Source organism: Juglans regia, chromosome 3 (genome assembly GCF_001411555.2).
Source record: "Juglans regia cultivar Chandler chromosome 3, Walnut 2.0, whole genome shotgun sequence".
Taxonomy (NCBI): Eukaryota; Viridiplantae; Streptophyta; class Magnoliopsida; order Fagales; family Juglandaceae; genus Juglans; species Juglans regia.
In genome coordinates, this window is record NC_049903.1 from 21,871,895 (window position 1) to 21,898,389 (window position 26,495).

At 38.2% G+C, this 26,495-nt stretch overlaps 1 protein-coding gene across 1 annotated transcript; it reads left to right on the plus strand.

The window, feature by feature from the left end:
* Window positions 1-7,809: 7,809 nt before the first annotated feature.
* Window positions 7,810-10,875, plus strand: LOC109007398 ((3S,6E)-nerolidol synthase 1-like). The gene is made up of 7 exons (XM_035688819.1): window positions 7,810-7,978; window positions 8,071-8,356; window positions 8,481-8,835; window positions 8,930-9,148; window positions 9,431-9,569; window positions 9,662-9,910; window positions 10,575-10,875. Exons 1-7 carry the CDS (start codon window positions 7,829-7,831, stop codon window positions 10,863-10,865), a joined length of 1,689 nt encoding a protein of 562 aa, XP_035544712.1. The 5' UTR covers window positions 7,810-7,828; the 3' UTR covers window positions 10,866-10,875.
* The last annotated feature ends 15,620 nt before the right edge of the window (window positions 10,876-26,495 follow it).

Consider the following 26,495-nt stretch of genomic DNA (forward strand, 5'->3'; position numbering starts at 1 on the left):
TCGACCGTCCGGCCGGTACAGGTACTACATGTGTTCCGTACCGGCCAAAATACCGGACAGTACCGGCCGTTTCGGCCTAAATTTCGGCCTGTACCGGCCTATATTTCGGCCGGTACTGGCCGATATTTCGGCCTGTGTGTTTTTTTTTTTTTCGTTTTTTCAAACTACAAATTTATTTTTTAACCCCTAATTCAGACTAGACTATTTACAATTTATATATATATGTATTTATATATAATTTATTTATATATCGACTATCCCGAAACGCTATCCCGAAATGGTACCGATACCGAAATATTTCGTTCCAGTGCCTTGACCGGTACGTCGTCCGGTATGGTATTCAAAATATTGTTACTGATACCAAAGTCTTTTATGAGTCAAACAAAGAAAGGATTGAAAAACTATCCACGCATTCCCAGTAAAAAGCACCAACTTTTCATGCTGGCATGTGAAAAATGCATTTGACTAATTTTACAATCTACGTTTAGATCGAAAAAGGGTTGACCTTTTATCCATTTTAGACAAAATATGAATTATCTTTGTAAGGAGATTTTCCCACCTTACAAGTCCACTAGGCTTCGGCCCAATACCTAGCCTCAGGGCCCAAGCTTACCCATTAAGCGAGACACCTACAAGAAAAAATAAACAGGTAGCTAATGGGATGTAATGGCTTGACATATCTCGGCCAGACTTCAATCCTGGGGACTTGAACGGGAAAGACGGAGAACCTTTGATCCTCTGACATGGGAACATCGACGATCCACTGAAGATCAAGCAAATCAAGGAACCACGCCGCATTAAAGACACCACTATCCGAGCTACACACTACATTAATGACGTCATCATAGAGCGATGCTGCATTAAAGGATTTTGATAAAAGGAACGATACGAAGGACCTGGACTCCATGAGGCAGACACGATCTATCCCCCTAGACTCCTAGTATAAATAGCAACTCCCAGGTATGAGAAACTCTCTCTGATCCCTAGAATCTCTTACTTATTTACAAACTTCCAAGAGACTTTACTGATTTTGGTATCGGAGACTCCCCACTCCAAGGCCACTTTCTCCCAGTTGCCTTCTTCTCCATTTTTGCAGTCTCAGTTCTGAAGAACTGAGTTGCTAGAACCTGGCCTAAAGGCATACGAAACGCAACGTTAACAATAGCGCCATCTATGGGATCCTTGTAGATATTGCGTGTACCTCGTATGCCTGCAACAACCAGTTCCAGGTGACTCGAAAGCCCACCAATAGTGCTGATGAATGTAGAAGTTGAACGATGAGAACCAAACCCCTGGGATTGGAGGGAACGACGTGAAAGAAAGGTGGGAGCACACCCAGGATGGGCTACCTCCGAAAGGCAAGGTAAGCGCGGTGTGTGATGATTTCACCTTGCCACCGCCTACCGTCTATGCACTAGCCAAAGGCGAAGTCCAAGATGAGCAGAGGCTCAGAAATGTGGAACTAAACGAGCCGTTGGAATTCGTTCCCTTAAACTTGGACCGACTAGAAGCCATGGCAAGGATCGGCAGCGAAATGACGTCTGAGGCCCGAAGCGCCATGTAGTTGGAGCGACGAGGACATGCTCGAAATAGCCCCTGAGATCATAAAACACAACCTTAGCATAGACCCAAAGGCCAAAGGAGTGAGGCAAAAACGCTGAATGTCAGTGCGTGCAGAAAAGAACATCACCATAGTTGAGGAAATGGACTGCCTGTTAGTCGTTGAATTCATTCGAGAAGCCCACTATCAGGAATGGTTGTCCAACGTGGTGCTTATAAAAAAGCGAACGCCAAATGGAGAATGTGTGTCAACTTCACTGACCTTAACAAAGTTGGCCTGAAAGACAGCTTCCCACTTCCCTGCATCGATCTGATCATTGACTCCACGGTAGGCCATTGTATGCTCAGCTTCATGGATGCCTACTGAAGGTATAACCAAATTTGCATGAACCCCAAGGACGAGGAGAAGACTTCCTTCATCACCGACTGAGGCTTGTATTGTTACATGGTAATGCCTTTTGAGCTAAAGAACATGGGCGCCACCTACCAGCAATTGGTCAACTACATGTTCAAAAATCAAGTAGGAAGAAACATGGATATCTACGTGGACGTCATGTTGGTTAAGAGTGGGACTCTGGAATAGCACTTGAAGGATTTGAGGGAGACTTTCACGATACTGAGGCAGTACTTGATGAAGTTGAACCTAACAAAGTGCACATTTGGCATCAGATCATAGAAGTTCTTGGGATTCATGGTGTTGGAACGCGGGATCGAAGCCAACCCCGAGAAGGCGGAGGGCATCCTCAACATGGCCCTACCCCAAAGCATAAAAGAAGTGCAAAGGCTGATAGGGCGAGTGGCAGCTCTCAATAGGTTTTTGTCAAGATCCACTAACAAGTGCCTGCCTTTCTTCGAGGTTCTGTGAAAAGCACAGGTATGGGACGATGAGTGCGACTTGACGTTTGAAGCTCTCAAAAAATACCTCACCAGCCCCCCACTCCTCAGCCAACCCCGGTGTGGGGAGACACTAACCTTGTATCTAGCAGTCTCCCTCTAGGTAGTCTCTTCAGCGTTAGTACGCGAGCAGGATGGAGACCAGAGGCCGGTCTACTACACCAACCGAGCATATCGTGGGGCCGAAGCTAGATACCCCCATATAGAGCAACTGTCCTTTGCGCTGGTAGTAACCACACGCAAGCTGCACCCATACTTCGAAGCTCACCCAGTAAGGGCCCTCACAAAAACATCCTTGAAAAAGATACTACAATGACCGGATGCCTCAGTCCGACTCATTAACTGGGCAGTAGAGCTGAGCTAATTTGACAAGTACTTAGAGACCAATGAGGTGCTCGAGGACAGGCAAGAGGCCAAAAAGATCAAAAATCGAGCGGCACACCACACTCTGATCGAGGGAATTCTGTACCGAAGGGGCATTTTGACGCCTCTGTTGAGGTGCATCTCCCTTGAAGAAGCGCAGTACGTGCTGGTAGAAATACATGAAGGAATCTACGACGCTAACCGAAAAGGAATTGATGGCGGGGTACTACTGGCCCCAAGCCCTATGGGATGCCAATGAGTATGTACGAAAATGCCAGAAGTGTCAAGAATATGCTGAAGTGTCTCACTACCAGCTGGAATAATTGACGTCGATCACCTCACCAGTGGGGAATTGACCTGGTTGGCCCACTCTCCACTGGCAAGGGAAGAGCAAAGTTCATGGTAGTAGTTGTGGACTAAGTCACACCAAGTGGGTCGAGGCCAAGGCCCTGAAAACCATCACGGCGAGCAACATCACGCGATTCCTTTGGAAGCCATTGGTTTGTAGATTTGGCATCCCGCACACTATCATACCGGACAACGGGAGACAATTTGATTCCGATCACTACCGTAATTGGTGCCAGGAGTTGGAGATTGAGTTCCAGTACACATCCCCGGGGCACCCCCAGTCAAACAGGCAAGTGGAGGCGACCAAGAAGATATTAATGGGAATGCTCAAGAAGCGACTTGACGACAGAAAGGGGGTGTGGGCAGAAGAACTTCCTGCTGTCTTGTGGGCCTACCAGGTCACATTGAAGACGCCGATGGGGAAAACTCCTTTCACCCTTAGCTATGGCCACGAAGTGATGGAGCCAGTAGATTTCAGGACCCCAACCTACAGAGTGTAGAACTTCGAGCTAGACTCCAATGACAGGCGACTGGAAGAACAACTTGACTTGTTAGAAGAAGTTAGGTTGGAGGCAGAGATAAGAATTGCCTCCAACAAAAGGAGGGCTAAGCGGTGCTTCAACAAGAGAGTGCATTCGAGAGCATTCAAAGTCGGAGACCTTGTACTCAAAGAAATAGGGACAACAATGCAAGACGAGGGAAAGCTAGGCCATTGATGGGAAGGCCCCTATGTGGTCAACGCCACAAATCGCCCGAGCTCCTACCGGCTCTGAGACTCCCAAAGAAATGAGCTGCCACATCCCTAGAACGCCGAACACATACGGAAATTCAATTGCTAAGCTAGTTTAGTTATTGTGAATTCATGTTTTCATGCACACGCTACAGATCCTAATAAAAGAAGTGTTGTATTTCAATGTCAAGTTTGAGGGACATAACGAAATCTCCATAAACATACTTTCCATCGACAAAATCAATGAAATCTCCATCGACAAAATCAACAAAATCTCCATCAATGAAATTGACAAAATCTCAATCGAAAACTTACCTCCTCGCAAGGCGAAAGGGACAAATGTAATGCCTGAGGCTGCTATATCCCTCTTGCGGAGGAGTGAGGATCGACCCTCGACCACCCCAAAGAAAAAAACTTACATTTCACGTTTGCGTCACCACGAGGGAGCAGGTCTAGTTACAGATTGCTCAAACAACATACCTCGCACAGGGCTAAAAGGGCAGGGTGAGCCAAAGGCCACTCTGTCTCTGCCACGACGGAGAGCGGGTCCAAGCCCCAAGGCTACCCGAAAAACTTACACCGACCTCCGCCACGACAAAGTGTGGGATTGGCACCAACTTGACCCAAACTTACCCTTTCTTGCGATGTCAACGGGCGGGATCAGCGGGTCCAGTCCTAAATTGCCCGAACAACCTACCTCCACACGAAAGATGATAGGTGAGCAGAAGGCTAAACCTACTCATTTGGGAGAGCGTGAAATAGCTCGTATAAAACTTAACTCGAATTGTAAATATAAACTTGTATAAATTTAAATAAGCTTGTATTTATTATATTTTTATAGCGTTATCTAATTTATATTTATAATGAGAATATCTTAAATATTTAAATAGATAGAAGGAAATCATATTTCTAATACTAAATATGTTACTTAAATCCTTATATAAATATAATCATTGGTATGTCACTACAAGAAATAACGTCTTTTCCAGCGATTTATTTATCGTCGCAAAAAAAATCGCTGCAATTAATCATTATTTGCGGCGATTTTATTATCGCTGCTGAAATCCAAAGCAGTGTATCTTAAAATCTGACGTTGGAAATACTGTTCAAATATTTGCAGCGACTATGTCATCTTTTGCGGCGCGTTTTTGTCGCCGCAAATAGTATCAGTACCTGTAACAGTATTTAATTGCGGCGATATGGGAAAGTCGCCATAATAGGTCGTTTTGCAGCGAATAAAAAGCGTTGCAATAGCCTTTTAGAAAATTTAGGTCTTTCCCAACGATTTTAAGATCGTCGCAACAAAAAAAGACATTAAATTAAATGTTATTAGCGGCGAATCCAAATCGCCGGAGAAATGAAATTAAATTTAAACCACCCGCGTTACGTTTTTCCCCTCTTTTCTTTCCCTCCCCGCTCTGCCTCCCCAATCCCTCTTCTCCCTCAACCCATGCCGCCGCGCACAGCCCGAGGCCAGCGACCCCACCACGCCACCGCCACCTCACCTCGACGGCCACCCCTCCATCTCCCGCAGCCCCCATGGCGGAAATATCATTTCCCCCGAGTCTAGCCTCGATCTCTCTCTCTCTCTCGCATTTCTCTATGTCGCCGCTGCTAGGGGCACCGTTCGCCACCACTCACACCTCAACGCCATCGCCAGTCCTCCGTCGGAGCCCCCTTCTCCTCCACGCCTAGCCCAGCTGCCCGAGGCCCTCCCTCTCTCCCTTGCTCTGTTCGCAACCCACGGCCCCCACGCGGTTTGCTACTGATCTGCCACTCCCTTGTGAGTTTCGATTCTTCTTTTCTTCTGTTTTTTCTTCCCATAGATTTTTGTATGTAATGTCTCTGGAAAAGTTGTGGGTTCTCGTTCAGGGATGTGTTGTTTTCTCCTTGTACCCATCATTTTTGTTGTTTTTTTTTTCAGCTTTTATTGAGGTCTTTCTTCAATTTGAAGATTGAAACATTTGAGGGATACCTATCTTGGGATCCCGTGAATAAGTTACTACAGAAATTGATTCTTTTTCCTTGAGAATATTTTCTATGCAACCAATTCAAACTATTTGTTGTTTATTTGAGATTCAATATCACTTTTAAAATGCTTTGATTTTTTGTTTAAGAGATTTACATGCTTTTATTTTTTGTGTAAGACACTTTGTAAACACATACAGTTGTGAATCTCTATGTTGGTTAATGTCCGGTAATGTTAGTGTTCAGGTCTCAATTTGATTTTAAGGCTTAAACTAAGTAGTTCCAAAGCTCAGACTTGATTCCGAATGTAAGCATGTGAAGTTGGTCGCGGATTAGGCTAGCATACCAGCAAGTTGTTTGCTGCTGAACTGAATGGCATACCCTGCATCTGGGACAAGCTCCTATGAACTGCTTTTAATGCTTGCATGTTTTTAATCTATTGTACTTAGTTAGTTTGTTTGTTAGTTAGTTAGTTAATTGGTTGCTTGTACATTAGACTTTAACTTAAATTACTAGCTTTGTTTGGCTGCTCACAGGCTGAAAGTTCTTGCTTTTGCCGGAAAATGGAAACATCCTTACTTTTGTTGTTTTTAAAATGTTCTTAAGAAGGCACTGACTTTAATGGTATCCCTTTCTCACTTTATCCTATTTTATGTTTTTGCTCTTTTCCCTTTACTTTTCTTGTTGCTATTCTGGTCTGTGCTGGGACAATGGTTCTAACAATCACCATGTTCTGTATTGTGGTCTCATCTGTGCTGGTTTGTTGGAAGAAAATTATTGGAGAAAATTTATTATTAAAAAAATTTATTGGAGAAAAATGTTTGGAAGTAACAGCCACTCTAGTAAAGGTTCAAACTAGATTTTCTTACTCTTTTTCTCTTACAGAATCATGCTTATAATAATATAAACTTCCCTGTGATGTGTTGAATTTTTTTCATTCAAATTCATTGGAAAAGTTCCTGTATATATAATATCATGTATAAGATTTTTATACATACATGATATTACATGTATATATAATATCATGTATAAGATTTTTAAGGATATTAGATAAAAAAAAAAAAAAAAAAGTTGTAGACACAATTAGAAATAAAATATAAATAATATCTTTTATTAGATGAAGCAACTCGTGAACAAACTCAAACTTGCTTGAATATTAAATGAGTAACTCGTAAATATAAATTGCGACATGGTTATAAGCTTGAATTCGACTTATATTGGAATAAAAATTGAAGGAACAAGAGTTCACCACTCACCATATAATTAATATATTGTACACGATGGAAGGAAAATGAGAATAAGGTAGTCATATTGTAAAAGGACACTTTTCGAGTTCATAAAAAAAAAAAAAAAAAAAAAAAAAAAAAAAAAAAAAAAAAAAAAAAAAAAAAAAAAAGGAAAAACATATGTAATATTGCGTTAGATCTTTATAAATGAAGGCTACAGGCCACTTAATTTTCATCTCAGCTGAAGAGTACGGAAGGGGAAAGCTAGGTGCATGCATGGGGACAGAATACACATGACCATTAACAATCAAAATCATAAAAAAAGTTTAGGTTAGTATTTATACGTATTTATAATCAGTTAATTTTAACGAAATTATTATTTATAATTAAAATAAATTTACAAATAATCTTTTTACCATAAATAAATGGTCTTATAGTGTTAGCGATGAAATACCCGAAGGAACCAAGACTGGTGGTCCCTCCAGCTTGCTGTTGCATGTTGTACGTATCTCCCAACGTTATACACATGGTTTCAGGCCAGGAACCCTGGAAGAAAATGCTTAGGTCAATACGTTGATGTTTATGCTGTTTACATTTTGATGATGACATGATCATTTATGGCGCGCGTCCTATAAATTGGATCAAACATTAGTTCCAGCTTGCACAAACTGCCAACTTGGTAAATTTAAGAAACAATATCTTTGATTGATCGCTTGCTGATATTCCTCATTAATACTCCATGGCATTGTCGACTAGCAACACGAAACCCTTTAGCCTGACCTCTTTATCCAGTTCCAACAGGCAGTACTGGAGCATTGCCCAAGATCCCGCATTGGCTTCTTCCTTCTTGCAAAATGCAGACAACTATAGAAATAAAGATGACAACACAGTAATTAGTACTTCTGTTTCACATTTTTCTGTTTATAATTTAGAACCTTATGTTTTTTCCAATTTCTAAACGTGATTCTCTTTCGTTTGCAGAGTTGTTTTGGTGTCCAACATGCAAAGAAATATTTGGAAGTATGCAGGAACGTACTGAGGAATGTCGTAGCAGAAGAAGAGGAAGATCCCTTTGAAGGTTTAAGTATGATTGATACAGTACAACGCCTGAACATTGATTACCACTTCCAGGAAGAGATTGAAGCAATTTTACGGAGGCAATATGTAAGATACATTACTCATGGCGAGTACGGTCATCATGATGAGCTTCACGTGGTTGCACTGCGCTTTCGACTATTGAGACAGCAAGGTTACTATGTGACTCCCGGTAAGTATTCGTGCTTTATTGCATCCGATCGAGCTCTGATCACAGTTTTATGGGTTTCTTCTGTATATATAAGAATGGAAGACATCATGTGGTACTGATCATGCATATATTTTTTTTGGACCAGATGTATTTAACAAATTCAAGGACGAGGAGGGGAAGTTTAACAAAGATCTGAGTGAAGACATTGAAGGACTGATGGCTTTATATGAAGCTTCACAGCTGAATATAGAAGGCGAAGATGTACTTGATGAAGCAGGAAAATTTTGTGAGCAGCTTCTGAATGCATGGGAGAAAGATCGTGATAACATCAATCATGCCGGAGTTGTTGGAAATACGTTGGGACATCCTTATCACAAAAGCTTGGCAAGTTTCATGGCCAAAGAGTTTTTTGATAATTCCCAAGGCTCAAGTGGATGGTTGAATGATTTTCTACAACTAGCAAAAATGGATTTCAATATGGAAATTGCTCAAATTTCGAAGTAGGTTATATATATGTGTGTGTGTGTTCAGTTATTATACCATTACATATATTAATGTCATAGCCTCCCTCTAATGTTAATCTTTGCATCTTAGATGGTGGGGAGATCTTGGTTTGGCTAAGGAGTTAAAGTTTGCAAGGAACCAACCATTAAAATGGTACATTTGTTCCATGGTCTGTCTTGTAGATCCAGACTTGTCAGACGAAAGGGTTGAGCTCACAAAACCCATTTCTCTTATCTACATCATAGACGACATTTTTGATGTGCATGGGACGCTTGAGGAGCTCACTCTTTTTACGGAAGCCATCAACAAGTACGCATCTGTTTCACAGAACAGTTATTTGTGTGACACATTAGTTTCTTTTATCAACCACTTAAAATATGCCGTCTATGATAAAATAAAAAATGAAGAAGAACATTACTTTTTACAGAACTAATGTTCCCTTTCCTTATAACCATTAGTTTCTTTTATCAACCACTTAAAATATGCCGTCTATGATAAAATAAAAAATGAAGAAGAACATTACTTTTTACAGAACTAATGTTCCCTTTCCTTATAACCATTATTCATTGCATAATAAATTGTTGCACACAGATGGGATTTTGGCACCCTCGATCAGTTACCCGAATACATGAAGATATGTTTCAAGGCTCTCTATGATATCACCGAGGAAATTAGCCAAAAGATATATCAAAAGCATGGCTCGAACCCACTAGACTCTCTAAGAAAAACGGTAAATGTCCATGAATCATGACAGTACTTGCTAATTCCAACATATTCCTTCTCAACACTCATATATTCCTTCTCTATATATAATCTTTGCAGTGGGCGAGTTTGTGCAATGCTTTTCTAGTTGAGGCACAATGGTTTGCTTTAGGGCAATCACCAAAGTCAAAAGACTATTTGGAGAATGCAATTGTAAGCTCAGGAGTACACGTGGTACTAGTTCACTCTTTCTTTCTTTTGGGTCAACGAATAACTGAGGAAACTGAAGATCTTGTTGAGAACATGCCAGGCATTATATCTTCTCCAGCCACGATTCTTCGGCTTTGGGATGACCTTGGAAGTGCCATGGTACATTTGTTTACTACATGAATTTCACCGGCCTTTTGAATACTCACGTTTTGGTTTAAAATTTAAACCGACATATCATTTGCATCATATAGAAAATCCTTGATCATCCTTTTCAATAAGATATATATATATATAGCCATGGAGGACACTAATTATGATCTACCAAATCATCCAAAAATAAACCAATTAGCTTACAATTGCAACAAACGGATGAGGTATGAGGTATGTTTATATAAATATATATATATATATATATACACACACATATATATGTATATACCCATAAATCGGCTATTAGATATTTAGAATGAAGGAATGTGCAGTAGGTGGGGTACTATTGTCAGTAACCTAATTTTTACTGGCAAGTGGTGTAGGGGCTCCAAATGGGTAGGATCCATCGGTTCCGATTCCTTCATCTCTTTCTCTCTCAAAGGTCAATGCGTAAAATTTCTGGCTAGTGGTTGTGATATATACATCCATGCTTTATCGAGATTAATGAAGGAAAAATATAAATGGTGAAAAAGAAATAATTATATGTGTATACAACGTCTCGCATGTGCATGATACACTTACTGAAAAAGATAGACTTGTCTTGCATTACAGTACTCATCCTTGGAACCATTCAAGAGTAATTTCATCACACATATGGTTCATGCAATTGTAGGATGAGAGTCAAGATGGCCGTGATGGATCATACATAGAGTACTACATGAAGGAACACCAAGATTGTTCAATTAAAGATGCACGGGAGAAGGTTGTGAATATGATTTCAGATGCATGGAAACGCCTAAACAAAGAGTGCCTCTCTCCAAATCCATTTCCGGCAACATTCACTAAGGCATCTCTAAATATTGCAAGAATGGTTCCGTTGCTGTATAATTATGATGAAAATCATGGCCTTCCAAGCCTGGAGGAGCATGTGAAGTCGGTGCTTTATGAAAGTGCGTCTATGTAGGCCTCAAGAACTTCTTGGGTCTCCTAATTAAAAAAATAATAAAAGCATATTCCATGATGGAATTATTTACATAAATGAGAAGTTAAGGAAATATACCATGTAAACAATACAAAAGTAAGCAATTAATAGTGGAATAAATTGTAACTAATGGTATCTTAAAATATGCCATGAGATGAAGGGCCGGTTATTTTGAGTCCATTGGAGCTAGTTGTTCATTTTCATTTTGCTCCCTCTCCAAGCTAATTGTGTTGTAATAAGCATTTTCGGTTGAGTGTTTAGCAAACCTCAAAATCCATTGATGGGCTTCGGTTGACCAAATTTGGAGCCCATTGGGTAAATATTTTATTTACTGAATCTTTTCATTGTATAAATTTATTCAATCTTTTTGCAAATGGTCCGGGATAACAAGGTGTACCTAAACTCTAAATTAGCCACAAGTTTGGTAAATACCTCATGCTCCACATGTTTAACAATGATTCTTTGTAATTATAAGGTATAGCATGACAAGTATTTCACCCTAGAGCATATCACAATGTAACTTAAAAGTGTCCTTTTAAAAGTATTTCACCATAGAGCATATCACAATGTAAAATAGCCTCCACGTGCTCCTTTGGTTTTGTCCTTTTTTAAAAAAAAAATACTAATTTTATTATATAACAAAAGAGCGGGATTAGATCCTACTTCCTATGAATTCATGTCATGACTTGGACGAAAGTCTTTCTCTACAATTGCCATGTTGGACTAAAATGCCCTTACTACATATGTTGATCCGACCAAGGTGCCTATGGCAACCTCGACCTTAGTAACATGCCCGGCGAGGGTCTGTGGTGCCAGGGGTGCCAGTCGATCGGCAACACCTCACTCACCACGAGGAAAAAGTGTGCGTTCATATCATAAGCTCATCCTAAGCATAATAAATCGTAGCTGAACATGTAAGGAGATTAATATGACATTAATGCCAATAAATGTACCTAAGATTTGTACGAATAAAATTCTCCATTAAAAGTAATATACATATGTCATTATCACTTCCTTCCATACAATATTATATACCATCAATAGTTCATCACTTACATCAACATATAACGAACCATACATAACCTGTCGTCTAACTAAAATAAAATCTTATAATACAATACACGTAAATCAGAGACGGGCCTATGTAACTATTCCTCGGCTTGGTCTAATCTTTCTTCCTCGAGATAATTCTATTGAGCTAAATCTGCATCAAGATCTATGATTCTAATGAACAAAACCGTAGGTGCGAGGGACCACCACAGTGGACTGACTTCTAAGAAATTCTAGTAGGTTAAAACTCATGATATTACTACTAATGAGAGACAATAGAACTGAATATGCATGCATTGTTTCATGCAAATAAATCTGTGAACACATATATTTATGTATAGCAATGACTCACTCTCTAAATAGAAATCAAGTACATAAGCATAAAGAGAGATCACCCTCTGACAAAACCTCATATATGCATAGTCATTACCATGGCGATGTATCACCTTTTTATCAAAGCTCAAGGGAGCCCAGCGGAGTTCTCTTGTCAGCAGATTCCTACTACACCTAAAAGTCCTAACATACTGAGTCCACCAGCAGAGTCCTACTACAAATCAAACACTAAGCATATTATTTAATTGAGGATTTCGGTTGAGGGTTCTATCTTTTTTATCAGTTAATTTTGAGAGAGCTTGGAGATCTAAGAGAGATCTAAGATCTTGAGTGGGAGAAAATTATTGTGAATAATTTTCTAGTGTTTTTCTCATTCTCTCTTTGAGTGCGTGCACATTCCGTGTCGGAGTTGAGGTGATCGAATTTAGCCACTGGAGTTTCAGGAGGGACGTCAATAGTTTGAAGATCACCAGAGGTTCTGGCTGCTACTACTGTAGAGGACAAAAGGGTCATTTGTCTAGACAAGTAAGAGAGTCAAGTTACAAAGTTTTTGTATTGAGAATTACTTGTAATTGATTTTTAAATAATAACATTGATTTTTCTGGACTTGGTTTCCCCATAGGTTTTACCTTTAAAGAGTTCATTAAAGGATTTTTCCTTCGTAACCAAAATCGATATTACACACTTTGTTTATTTTATGTATTTGATTGTTTATCAAATTATTACATAATTAATGATTAACCTATTTGTTGAGTGAATTGGTAGATATTTCTGCTGCATTACAATACAGGGGTATTTGGATAATTTCACTAAGAATAAATAAGAGAACTATTATACAAACTAATGGTAATGGTGAATCGAACTACGAAGTCATATTGCAATTGATGTAGACGTAGGGGCATTTGTCAAAATTGTCCCTACAACAACTAAATTTGAGTATAAGTAATAACACAATATATTTTAAGCAAAAACAATATTATAGCAATATCATTGGAAAGTAAAAACCTGACATGATGGTATGATGCAAAATCACACCATAATTAAAATCATACAGTCATGAACATCGAGGGGTTTCAATATTAAAACCCCAAAACAGATTGGGGTTTCAATATAATATTGAAATCCCAAATTTAATTTAGGGGTTTCAATATTTAAACCCCAAAACGGATTACAAAATTAAATTAAAACGTTGGTTGTTCAATATTGAGACCCCAAACATAATTTAGGGTTTCGGATTGAAATCCTAAAATAATTTAGGGTTTCAATTTGAAATCATAAACTAATTTAGGGGTTCGAATTAAACCCTAAGATACTAATAGATCCCACAATCACACAAATTATACAAATCTCCACAACACACAAATCACAGTCTCATCCTCTAACTTCATTCATCAATCACATTCTCCACATTAAGACACAACCTGAAATATATACAAAAAAATGGCTTGGGATCGAAGATACTTACAGAAACATAGGAGAGGATACTCAGCAACTGCGATGGCAACGACGTTGGTGACGACGAGGGTGCGAGAGTGTGAGAGAGGGTGTGAGAGTAAGGGTCTGAGAGAAAGAGAGAGGGGTATAGGAGAGTGAGAGTCGAGGGGGTAGGGTGGGGAGTTTAATGTTACCCAAAATGGTGTCGTTTTACTATGTGTATAATTTTATATATATATATATATGAGGTGCGGGGCTAGGGAAAGGCGGATGAGGGCCTAACCTATCACCCCAAGGGTGCCTAGATGTAGGTGGGGCACCCCACCCCCACCCCCATATCCGGTAGACTAGGCTGTTGGCCTGCCCAGAGGGGTTTAAAACCCATTTTCACACTAGCCAGTCGCATCGCAACACGTAAGCCATCCAAGAAAAGGGAAGCTGCATCTCAAAACACCCGATCCCCTCTCATCTATTTCCTTTCTCCACACGTAAACCTCTCTCACTCCCTTCTGTTCTCTCCCTCTTGCTTAATCAAACCTGCACCTGCACCAATGTTCTCTCCCTCTCCCTTCCTCTCCCAGACGGAAAAGCTACCATCAACACTTGCACCAACCCAGATGTTCTCTCTGTTCTCTCCGTCTCCCTTGCTCAAGCCGACCAACCCAGATGAGACACCGGTTCTCTCCCTCTCCCTTCCTCAAGCCGAAGGAAGCCCCACTTGACGCGACGCCAACGAGCCCCACTAGCACTCGACTTCAACGCCGATAGAAGGTAAAAAGATTTTGAAACCCATTTTTTATGCGATTTCCTTCATTGCGATTTCTGTTGGTCTATTTGTTCCTCTCATCTGTTGTGTGATTTAATGTACTAAAGGATATATAAGAAACAATAGAATATTACAACACTTCATTCTCGGTAGGAACTTTTTGCAAACACTTGGTCCCCATGGTCATTTGATAATTAATATTTGAGTTTGCTCCATGATTATGATAATGTTGATGGTCCTTTGACAAACGCGATGTACATTATGCCTCATTTTGGATCTATGTTCATGATCTTCCTCTAGGTGGCATCAATTCTAATGCTGTTCAAAAAATTAGGGACTTTGTGGGGCTAGTTGAATATATGGATCTTGGTGATGAGAAATGGACTTAGTGTGAGTATGTACTTATCCTGGTTTGGCAAGAAGATCTCACTGGGACTATAATCGTATTTGAATTTGATAACGTAGATTTTGGATGTGATTTGTTGAGGTTGATGGAGTCCTTTTTTTGCACCTCAATGCTTTGGTTGCTTACAGATTGAAGAAAGTAAAAAAGCATTTCAACTATTCTCGAACACTGAATTTTGTTTTTAGGATTATTGAAATTTCCTCTCCTAGTTTGGCAAGAAGATCTCATTGGGGACTATAATAATATGCACCTGAGAGAATGCCAAAATGATTATTTCATTTCTATTGAATATTTATCGATCTATCGATATATTTGCTTTGGGCTTTACCTAGACACTACAGAGTATAGTATGCTTTATCATTTGGTTAGTTATAAATTAATGGATTGAATATATAATAAATAGCTTATAAATTAATGGATTGAATTATTTGTTTGTTTGCAGCTATATGGAAATTAGTGGAGGAGACACCATATCTAGCATACGGTCTATGAGGGTAGGAGATGAAATAATCTTAGGACAACGAATGCTATGTTATTGCGGCATTCCCTCCAAAATGCAGACGTCGGGCAACCCAAGAAGTTTTGGTCGGCAGTTTTTCAATTGTCCAAATTTTATAAGGATAAAAAACAGTGTGGTCTTTTCGAATGGGTTGATCTTGAAATGGAACTACCGGATTGTTGTAAACAAACCTTGGAATTAGCACATCAAAAAAAATGAAAGGATAGTATCTGAACGTGCAAGAATTGAACATATGAAATTCCAATCGATGAAGAAGTACAAATGTGCCCTGATTGCATATTGAATTGTATTTATTGAGTTATTTCTTAGTTTGAGATTTATTGAGCCTTCATGCTCTATAAATCATTTAATGTTACATTAAGATATACTTGGCTTATCAGAGCAAGTTGTATTTATATTTTTTTTTATGAATATTATTTACTGAATTGAGTGCATTTTTTTTATTCAAATATTAAGTATTATTGCTATATGGAGTCCATTTAAATGTTGCGGCTAACTTGCAAATTAGGAAGAGAATTAAATACCAACAAATCATATGAGAATCACCAACCACAAACATGGGAGTGGATGATCCAGCCAACCACAAAAGTATCATGCTACAAAAGTGAATGAAACCAAAAAAATTCCAAGATGCCCAATAATTAATTATAAGCTACTTCTGAAAAGTGAAAATTTCAAGATGCCCAAAAAATATCATGGCTACATACAGCCAACTTACAACCAACATATGGCTACAAAACATATCTTGGCTACATACAGCTAACATATGGCTACAAAAAATATTGAATGGCTACAAAATATTGTTTACAATGCTCCATCTGAAAAGTGAAAATTTCACGATACTCAATACTCTTTATCTTGTGACATTTTTGGGAATTGCATATTCTTACAAATTAAGAAAAAATTTCAATTATGAGATGACAATAAGTGACCAAATCAAACATTTAAATATAAAATAAATAAGATAAGATTAGTATTCATACATATCAAATATTGTTGACATAGTTGCCGAGTCTGGAAGTAATGTAATTGAACTTGATTCACCCATACTACTAAAAAAAAAATATTTTATCAAGTAAAAAGCTTCACACAAGGAACATGCGACATAATTAGAAACATAATTAAATCATTATAAGTACCTATGTGATGGACATTTTGTTTCCATCAAACTATATAAAATGCAATTGGCATGTCCATCTCAGCAACTATATAAAACTATCTCATCAAACGATGTTTCTTATCAAATGCAGTTGGGATTGTCCCTAATGGCCCCTCATCGACACATATCCCACGTACCATGTGATTCTTTGCATTGATCGTCCACCTCTCTAACACATATGGTTGCAGTACAACGTTCAAAATATATTTTCTTGTCAAAACTTGTAGGATGTGCCGGCATAAGAAGTCAATAAATTCAAACTTAAGACATGTGCAAGACACAACATTTTTATCATTCTCAAATGTTACTTCATATGTCGGCTTTTCTCTCCCAGGAATGACCACCACCAAATAAATTTGCCTTTCACCTTCCTCACGTGTTTTGTATGTCTTGAACCGTTGGCTACTAAATAACTCTTCTTGAAATATCAAAAAGGATTTTCTTGTATAGAGCTTGGCTACTTCCTCTTCAATACTGTAAAAAGTTTTTATAATTGGTCTCGATGTTTTTGTCTTCACATCTTTCTCTTTCTCACTTAGATAACGGACATTCAAAACTTTATCATATTGATGACGAAGTCACTTACTATCGTACTTGAACGAACATAGTCTTACTTTTTCATACTCTCACTTTGTTGAGTTGTAGACATTCTATCTCAAAATGTGGATCTCAAGTAAGCGGGCACCCACTTTTGTCTCTTGACATAAATAGTTTGCAACCAACTATTTTCTTTCAACTTGTACTTCACTAACATTTCAGTCCACTCCAACTCAAACTCCTCAATAGTTACTGTGTCATGAATACAGTGGTTAAAATCATATTTAAATTGTGGATATCTATTATAAACATGAGCTAGATGTCAAGAACTATTTGTAGGATATGCCATAAGCGCAATTTGTGAATTGTATTGGGCAATACCTTCACGATAGCCTTAGCTCATCATCAGTTATTATTGTAGAGGGAGCACAACCAAACATCGCTTCTAGCCATGTTTTCAAAAACTATGTGTAAGACTCGGTTGTCTCATTTATCAATAACGCACATCCAAACATCATAGATTGATGATGATAGTTAACTCTAGTGAATGGAACAAATGGCATCTTGTAGCGATTTGTTAGGTACATAGTATCAAAATGAATGACATCCCCAAAATATTGATCTACCATCTGCTCAAAAGCAATTTCCCATTGACCCATTTGCATCAACTTGGATCGAATATACAAAGCCTGGATTATTACGTTCGCTTTCCAAAAAGTACTCATATAACTATCGATTGTCCAAATAATTCTGAATGTCCTTAGGAATGCAACCAATATTGTAATCACCACCATGCTCCTTACTCAACATGGACATTATTTTCCGTGTTGGTATTCCCGACTTATTTAGCGTGTCTATTAAAAATTTTTGCACTAGTGTCACCTATCTATGCCCACGAAGCAAACTTGTACTCCTAGGTGTCAACAACTCATGATTATGTTGGAGTACAAACTCGAACACAACCCATTTGTCTCTATTATTCTTTATTGTCATCATCGCCTTACAACCACACTTTATTTCCAGAGTCTCAGGTCTTGCTCTTTCTTTAAGTTTAAGATTATATCGATGGAATCATTTTTTTGAACACACATACTCTATACCAATTAATAATTTGTCTATGCCTGACAACTGAGTATGATTTGTTCAAATTCTAAAACCAGTTCATCTGGAGAAGGTTTTATAGCAGCTAAGTGCATCCTATACATCGTCAAACTCTAGCCCCACATACGGCTCTACATATGAAGATGACGTTATATGGCCTTCCTTGGGCATGTTCATATCGAGTTCAACCTCACCATCATCTTCAATCATCTCAACTTCATCGGTGCTAGAATTATAACTGTCTAAAATCTCAACATGATCTCTTGATGTATTCATCATTCACGCAACCTGATATCATTTACATGGCAACAATAGCTCAATAGACAATCAAAGAAAAGAACTTTCACCAACTATAACACACATGAAGACAATTTGGTGGTCACAAGCTTATTTATTGCTTGGAAGGAAAAGAAGGGGCGACTCTCTATATGAGCAATAATACCATCTGTTTGACATCGCTTTCACTAAATTTGACTTTTTAAAAAAAAAATTGTAAAAACACGAACTTGACAAGAACTCTACTGTGGACCAATGAAAATTAATAGCCGATTGACAAAATGAAGAACTTAATAGTCGAGCCAATGATTACCAATGACCAGTGACTTATAAAAAAAAAAAATTGGTTAATTTATTGAAGCAGACTGTTCTCTCTTATATGGACCCTGTCAAAGCAATGAATATACACTGCCAAAGCCCACGAAAAATCAATGAAAAGCACCACAAAAACTCTATATTCTCAACAATATTCCGAGTCCTCAACACTACAATACTCGGATGGATGAATGCCTCAGGAGAGGCTTATTTTGGAATGGAATTAAATGCAACATTAAATTAAGATAGTCGGCAAACAACTCAAGCCTTGCGAAAATAAAGTAGAAGAACAGAGAGAAATCGAGTTTACCTTCCGTCATCTTTGAAGGCAAGTTTGGGTTGGTGTAGGTGCTGATGGTAGCATTTCCGTTAGAGAGAGGAAGGGAGAGGGAGAGAACGTTGGTGTAGGAGCAGGTTTGGTGTAGTGAGAGGGAGAGAACGGAAGGGAGGGAGAGAGGTTTAAATGCGGAGAAAGGAAATAGATGAGAGGGGATCGAGTGTTTTGAGATGCAGCTTCCCTTTTCTTGGATGGCTTACAAGTCGCGATGCGATTGGCCGGTGTGAAAATGAGTTTTAAACCCATCTGGTTGGAAGCTTTTCCCATATATATATATATATATACATATATTCAAATATATATTTGAATATACAATAAAGTATCCATTTATGCAATATCCAAATTGAATATTTGATAAACAGTGATAGATCAAGATATAAAGCGCGTATTGTGTATGTTGATGATATGTTTCGCATACCTTCAATCGCTACTAGGACCTGCAACCAGAAAGAAGAAGAATGACTCGGGGTTTTGGTGGGTGTCGCCTCCTATGCCTAAGTCAGTTTTCACTGAATCATTTTTATTGCTTAATCTCTTCTTCTTCTTGAAAGAAGAGAGAGAGTGTGTACCCTTTTTTACTCCTCTTTTCCCTTTTTGTATCTCGTATGGAGGTTGGCATAGCCTCCCCTGCTCTAGGTAGTCTGGCAGTGGCACCCTTTGAGAAGGCACGTTGCAGCCCTTAATGCGGTAACTCTCCTGAGCTTCCTGGTCAGCACGACCTAACATGAGCATTTCCATTGAGAGCGCATTTTATAGTGTAGTTAATGTGGTAACCCCTCCTGAGCATGAGGTATGAAGGGCTGCTCCGACCTGACTTGATTTCTAACCGAGCCAGCCAGAATGTGTTGGTCTACTTCGACAGTGTTAGTTCCCTCTAGCTATACCTCGCTAGGGCGTGGCTGAACGACCATTTTGGTTCACTATTTCCTCCCTGATGGGCCAATCTTTGCCTTAGAAAGAAAGGGTCTTTGGCTTGCCACCCGTTCTCGTTTTTGCGTAGATGGTTGGCAGGTTTGGGAGGTGGAATGAGACACAAAATTCTCATCTTATCTCATCATTACACATTTTTCAAATCCTCATACAAAATATAATAAACAATTCACCTTTGTCAAATCTCAATTCACATTTTTCAAATCCAAAAATAATAATAATATTAAAACACAATATTTTGAACTCTCAAACAAAACATAAAATTTCCATCTCACCCTCCCAACCTGCCCTTTCGGGACTTGTACGAATCATTTGGTATCATAGGGCTAGGCCCCTTTTCTAGGTGAGAATTGGGCCTAACAATATAAATAAGATTTTCTAACGAGTGAGCTCACTTATAATGTCCATTAAGAATGATAATTATTCAACCCCACTCTTTTAAAGGCAATCTCTTTAATGAATTTAAAGGCTCCAATTCCTGCAAGTTACGAGTAATTTATAGAACCCATTCACAAGAATCCATTGAAAGGACACTTCCTCTATGAAAGGAGGTAACTAAGTACTCATGCTTAAAACTCTATTAATTGAATTTCTCTCCATGAATGAAATTATATGAATTAATTATCAAAGTATCCTCGATCTTCTGGGACCTAGGGGATTTTAGTGACCACTTTTTATTTTTGCAAAATGAGCTCTTCACCATGTAAAAAATGCCGCAGCATGCAATTTTATTTTTCTAGTATTTGACCTTTTCTGTTCGATTCTCTTTCTTACGGCATGGCCAAAAGACAAGCTCATTTACCGCATTCCACAATTTCGTCACTTATGTTGAGATTAAATCATATATAGAACATGTTTGGATATTTTGAGTATCTCAAAATTTTGTGAATAGTAATGAAATAATTTGAGTAAAAATATTTTTTAAAAAGTCTTTTATGTTTGAGTGGCATTTAGAAATGAAATTATGAAAAATTATGAAAACTCTTTCTTTTTCCAAACATGCCCTTATATTCCATCACTAAAAAGCTCACCAAAAGAAAAATAGAGTAAAAAAGAGAAAGGGTATAGCATAAAGACTTTAAAGTTGAAAAAAAAAATACTTAAAAGTGGAGAAGTGACATAAAATAAATTAATAAAAGAGTAGTTGGATAAGATGACGGTATTTTATTGTTGTATTTTATTTTTCCAATATGAGGATGAAATTGATTAAATACAAATGAAGTTGTGATAATCAAAATATTTTAGGTGTACCACAACATCCTAATTTATTTTCATGATCACGTGAGGATTATTTAAGAAAACTTCATAAAGATTGGTATTGTAGCTTGTGCTCAAATCATAAATTGAATGACTCAACCCCCACACGGAAGTTAATATTTTTATTATTAATTAGTCTCACAATCTGGAGAATCTATTTAGCAGTGCTCAAACTTCCTAGTCTTGTTAAGATTATTTAGGTCTCGTTGCGTTACACAGTTGAAATGATATATAATGTTTTGTTGAAAATTAAATAAAATATTGTTATAAAGAGATTCATCAAACAATGGGACGGCGACCATACACAGACTAAACCACCATATTTTTTCAGACGCATGATGGCGATGAGATCTCCCTCTCTGGTTTCACGCTCTCTTGCAAGCTTCCTCAAGCAATTTGTTTTTTGTTTTGATTTCCTTCTTTCTGCGTACAAGATGTTTCCTCCTCCTTTTTTTTAACTACTGATGTGGTAGGCGTCTGCCACGTTAGCCGGTTTCGTAGTGGGGACGCAGAGGCAGTTGTCCCTAGCATTTTTAGTTTACAATATGCTATGAACTATTTCATAGGCATTATAGTGAATGGTCTTCTGATTGTCAAGTTACTGATAATTGATTTTGAAAAATCCTCTATAGTTTTTTTCTCTAATAAATGCAAGTATTGTAATGAAATCTAGCCCCCCGTTTGGATATTTAGAATATCTCAGTATATATGTAACGATAGTGAAATGATTTGAATTAAGATGTTTTATTGGATTTTGAGAAATGAGAGAGAAAAAGTTGAATAAAAATATTTTAAATTTTAAAAATTCTTTGGATATTATTTTTGTTTTTAAATTTGAAAAAGTTGTATTATTTTATGTGTTTTGTTTGAGAGTTTGAAAAAATTATAATGGTTAGGTAATGATTAAATGAAAAAGTTAAAAATTTAAAATTGAAAAGTATTTTATATTTGAGTGATGTTTATGAAGGAAATATTTGAAAATATCTAAGAATAGAATATTTGAGAATAATTGTGTTACCAAACAGACCCTTCTTACAATTTTTATTCCCATAAAACAAATCATCACTATGTTTATGATTGTAGTTTAACGAAGGTATCCAAGGAATTTTGGTCTTATGTCTAACATAAATCATGTATCAAGTAAACCCTCTCGAGGGCTTGCTTAAGACTAAAAGGGATGCCTTGTAAATACCATGTAATAAGGTTTGATTCTATTTATAAAAATTTTGTAAATACTCCATTTAGAAAAATAGTGTTAGCAAGAGGCAAGGCGGAACCACGTCTGCTGACCCCCTCCCTTTATGCCTCAAAATAACGTATGGCATTAAGCCATACGTTACTTGACTTGTAACGTATGGCTTTTAAGCCATATGTTACAAGTTGTTGCAGCTTGCAACGGCTGCAGTGTAAAGGCTGGCCTTTAAGGCTAGCCGTATGTAGGAGGGCTATATACAATTGTGTTTTGGAACTATCTGATACACAAAAGAAAGCTCTCTCTTTTTGTTCTCTCTTGATAAAATATTTAGGTTGTGGATTTGTTAAGTGTTACTCTAGTTTTATACTACGTAGTACACTTCGCCACTAAGACAAAACGCTTGAGATTTATCAATCTGGAGAAACTTGTGGAGCCATATCATAAGCTGAGCTTGAGGTATTTTTCCGTTGTGCATTCTAACATTGGTATCAAAGCCTTTTAATTTGCTTTCAGTTTATATTTTTTTTCTCGCATATGCTTGAGATTTGTTTGGTGTTTTTTTTATCCTTTTTTTTATCTGGATTAAAAAAAAAAAGGCAGCACACTGCAAGGTGCTACGAGCACCAACGCAGTGGTGCTGCACGCACCACCGCAAGGCGCAGCGCGCACCAGGAGGTGCTGCATGCACCTGGGGTTGCCGCACGTACCCAGCGGTGCTGCGCGCACCTGGGGGGTGCATTGTCATGGTTTCTCCAAGCCACTATGTTTTTCGGTACTGTTCACATGAACAGTACCAGTTCTAAAGATTGAAGAAGACTTTTTACGGGCTGGGCTTGGGCCCTTTGCCCAATTTTTTTTTTTTTTTTTTTTTAAGAAAAATGGGTTGGGCCATTTGGCCCTTCAGTGTTTATTAAAAAAAAAACTGGCCCAACCTTGTTTTTTTTAAACAAAAAATAAAAAGAATGGGATGAAATTAGCACCACTGGGACTCGAACCCAGGACCACCGGTCAAAGGCTATGCGCACCACTGGGTTGCGACTTACCTTTGGTTCATGTGGGGTTTTTTTTTAATGTATTTATTATACATTTATTTCGTTTCTTTAAAAAAATAAAAATAAAAATAATTTTTTGCATGATCTAATATATGCTTAGATATATTGTTATATTACATGTGATCTTTTATTTAATGTTTTAGATTAAATGTGATTACATGTGAATATATAGTTATATTTATGCTATTTTTTTTATTATTCCATTATGTTATATTACATGTGATCTTTTATTTAATTTGTTTTATTAAATGTGATTACATGTATATATGAATTGAACATATGGATATGTGATTATTTTATCTATGAATGTTAGGCTTGAATGTTTATAAATTAGTCTTTATTGATAAAATAGAAAAATTCCCACTAAGTAGTCTTAGTTAGAATTGTCAGTGTAAATGATAAACTGAAAAAAGTTGCAGTGACCCCAGTAAGAACTGTAAATGCACTGTATAGCCAAAAGACTACAGTGACCCCAGTAAGAACTGTAAATGCACTGATGGAACAAGAAAAATGGACTGTAATGGTCTTATATGAACCATCTTTGTAGACTGACCCAACAGGTTACTGTGGTTGGAGTAGCTGTCCTTTTAGACTGGCCCCAAAAGGTTACTGCGATTTTAGTAGGTTATGTCTTTATGACTAGGACTAGATGACTACTTAAGATAGTGGGAGTATGGTTGAGATTTATGATTAATTCTCCCGTATTTATTTTTTGAATTTGCGCGAGAATTAAGTTAGAAATTTAATAATTGGATATTATGGCGCAAGAGATGATTCTGAAGCCTGACGATTTTTCGATCTTGCGACATGTCTAAATTATTTTTTTTCTAGCTTGGATGGACACGGCAAATTTCCTAGGTGTGTGTGTAATATCCATTCTTTGTGTATTGTAATGAAATGGCATCCAAGAGTATAGTTGTCGATTTAAACAAATGGGAGAAATTGGATGGGGAGAACTACGACATTTGGCATCGCAGGATCCAATATGTATTAGATGAGTAAGAGATCTTGGAGGTCTTATCTCACTCCCTTACTGAGCCCGGGGAAGGGACCTCAAAACAACACAAGATAGATCAACTAGCCTATACTCAATGGGCTAAGAAAAGTCGGTGCGCACGCATAATAATGTTAAGCAGCGTGCACAATGATCTAATGTGTGAGTTCGAGATCTATGACATTGTCCAAAGCATGTGGGAGGCTTTAAAATTGAAGTTCGGTGGAACGTCAGCCACTAGGTTGCGGGGTTAACCATGAGGTTTGACTCCTATAAGATGAGCTCTGACCACAAGATGAAGCAGCATCTTAGGGTTATGTCGACCATGATCCGCGAACTTAAGTAGACAGGAAACAACCTAACTGATGAATAGCAAGTCCAAGCAGTGATAAGATCACTGCCGAATTCTTGGGAGAATATGAGTCAGAACCTGACACATAACGAGAATATCAAAGACTTTGATGATGTCTCGCGTCACTTGGAATTGGAGGTTGAGCGCCTAGAAGCTGCTAAGCCCAATCATACGGCCTATGTGGCTGATTCTAGTTTGCGTACGGCATCAAGGCTTAAGCGCAAGAAGTCCAAGAATGGGGTAGCTGCTGGACAAATTAAGAAGGTGTCAGGAACTTCTCAGCTCAGCAAGAGGGGCAAGTGCGGGAAGAACAAGTCAAAATTAGAGTGCTTCAACTGTGGAAAGAATGGCCACTTCACTCGTGACTGCACTGAGCCGAAGAAGGTACACTCTGACTTTTCTCGCATTGTTTTTGTAACTAGACAGGTGATGATTGCTCACTCCTATCCTGTGTGGACTATTGATTCAGGAGCGACCGAACACATAGCGCGAGACAGAGTCAGATTTGTGGAGTATCGCCGGATTCCAGCTGGGAGCCGTGATATCAAGGTGGGGAATGGAGCTAGCGTGGAGGTACTGGGACTTTGTACCTACAAGCTGGACTTGCGGGGTGGCCGCACTCTTTTCCTCCACAATGTACTATACTCTCCCGAGATCTAACGAAACTTACTTTCTGTAGTCACTCTATTAAGATTTGGTTTTCGAATTGTATTTGAAAACAATTATGTTTCCTTTTATTTGGGTCATGTGTTTTATGGCGATACTTTTCTTCAAGACGGTTTTATGATTTTGAATTTGGATTATTCAAATACAAATGAGTCTATTGCTTTTCTTTCAACATCTGATAATTTGGATTCATATAAATGGCATGCTATGCTTGGCCATATAGGGCAAGATAGAATGGCTATGTTAGTAAGAGAAGGCCTAATAGACAATCTCGTTAAGGTCATCTTACCCACATGTGAACATTGTCTAATGGGAAAAGCTAAGAGAAAACCGTTTGGAAAAGCCACTAGGGCATCTTTTCCACTACAATTAGTCCACTCAGACATCTGTGGTCCAATGAGTGAGAGGGCAAGACACGGAGGTGTCTACTTCATCACATTTATAGATGATTTTTCACGTTACGGTCATGTCTACTTAATCTCCCATAAGTCTGAAGCATTGGAATGCTTTAAGCGATATCTAAGAATGGTTGAAAATCAGTTGGACAAGTGTTTAAAAACTCTAAGAACTAACCGAGGACGAGAATATTATCTCTGAGCAATTTAAAAGGCTCTGTGATGAAAAAAGAATCAAAAGACAGTTGATGATGCCAAGTACGCCGCAGCAAAATGGCATGGCGGAAATGAGAAATTGAACACTGCTTGAGATGGTTAGGTCAATGATGGCGCAAGCAAACCTACCAATTTCTTTTGGGGGGATGCACTTTTGACTACTGCCTACATTCTTAACCAAGTGCCTTCCAAATCAGTAACTTCCACCCCATATGAATTATGGACCGGCAAGAAACCCAATTTGAGTAACTTGCAGCCATGGGGATTAACGAGTTTTGTTCACGATATTTCTCATAAGTATGGGAAGTTAGGCCCTAGAGG

Excerpts from the sequence above, each read along its gene's own strand:
- LOC109007398 (XM_035688819.1), top strand. The coding sequence starts at position 7,829 with ATGGCATTGTCGACTAGCAACACGAAACCCTTTAGCCTGACCTCTTTA. Across the intron at positions 8,357-8,480 it reads AGGTTACTATGTGACTCCCG|ATGTATTTAACAAATTCAAG; the intron begins GTAAGTATTCGT and ends TTTTTGGACCAG. Across the intron at positions 9,911-10,574 it reads ATGACCTTGGAAGTGCCATG|GATGAGAGTCAAGATGGCCG; the intron begins GTACATTTGTTT and ends ATGCAATTGTAG.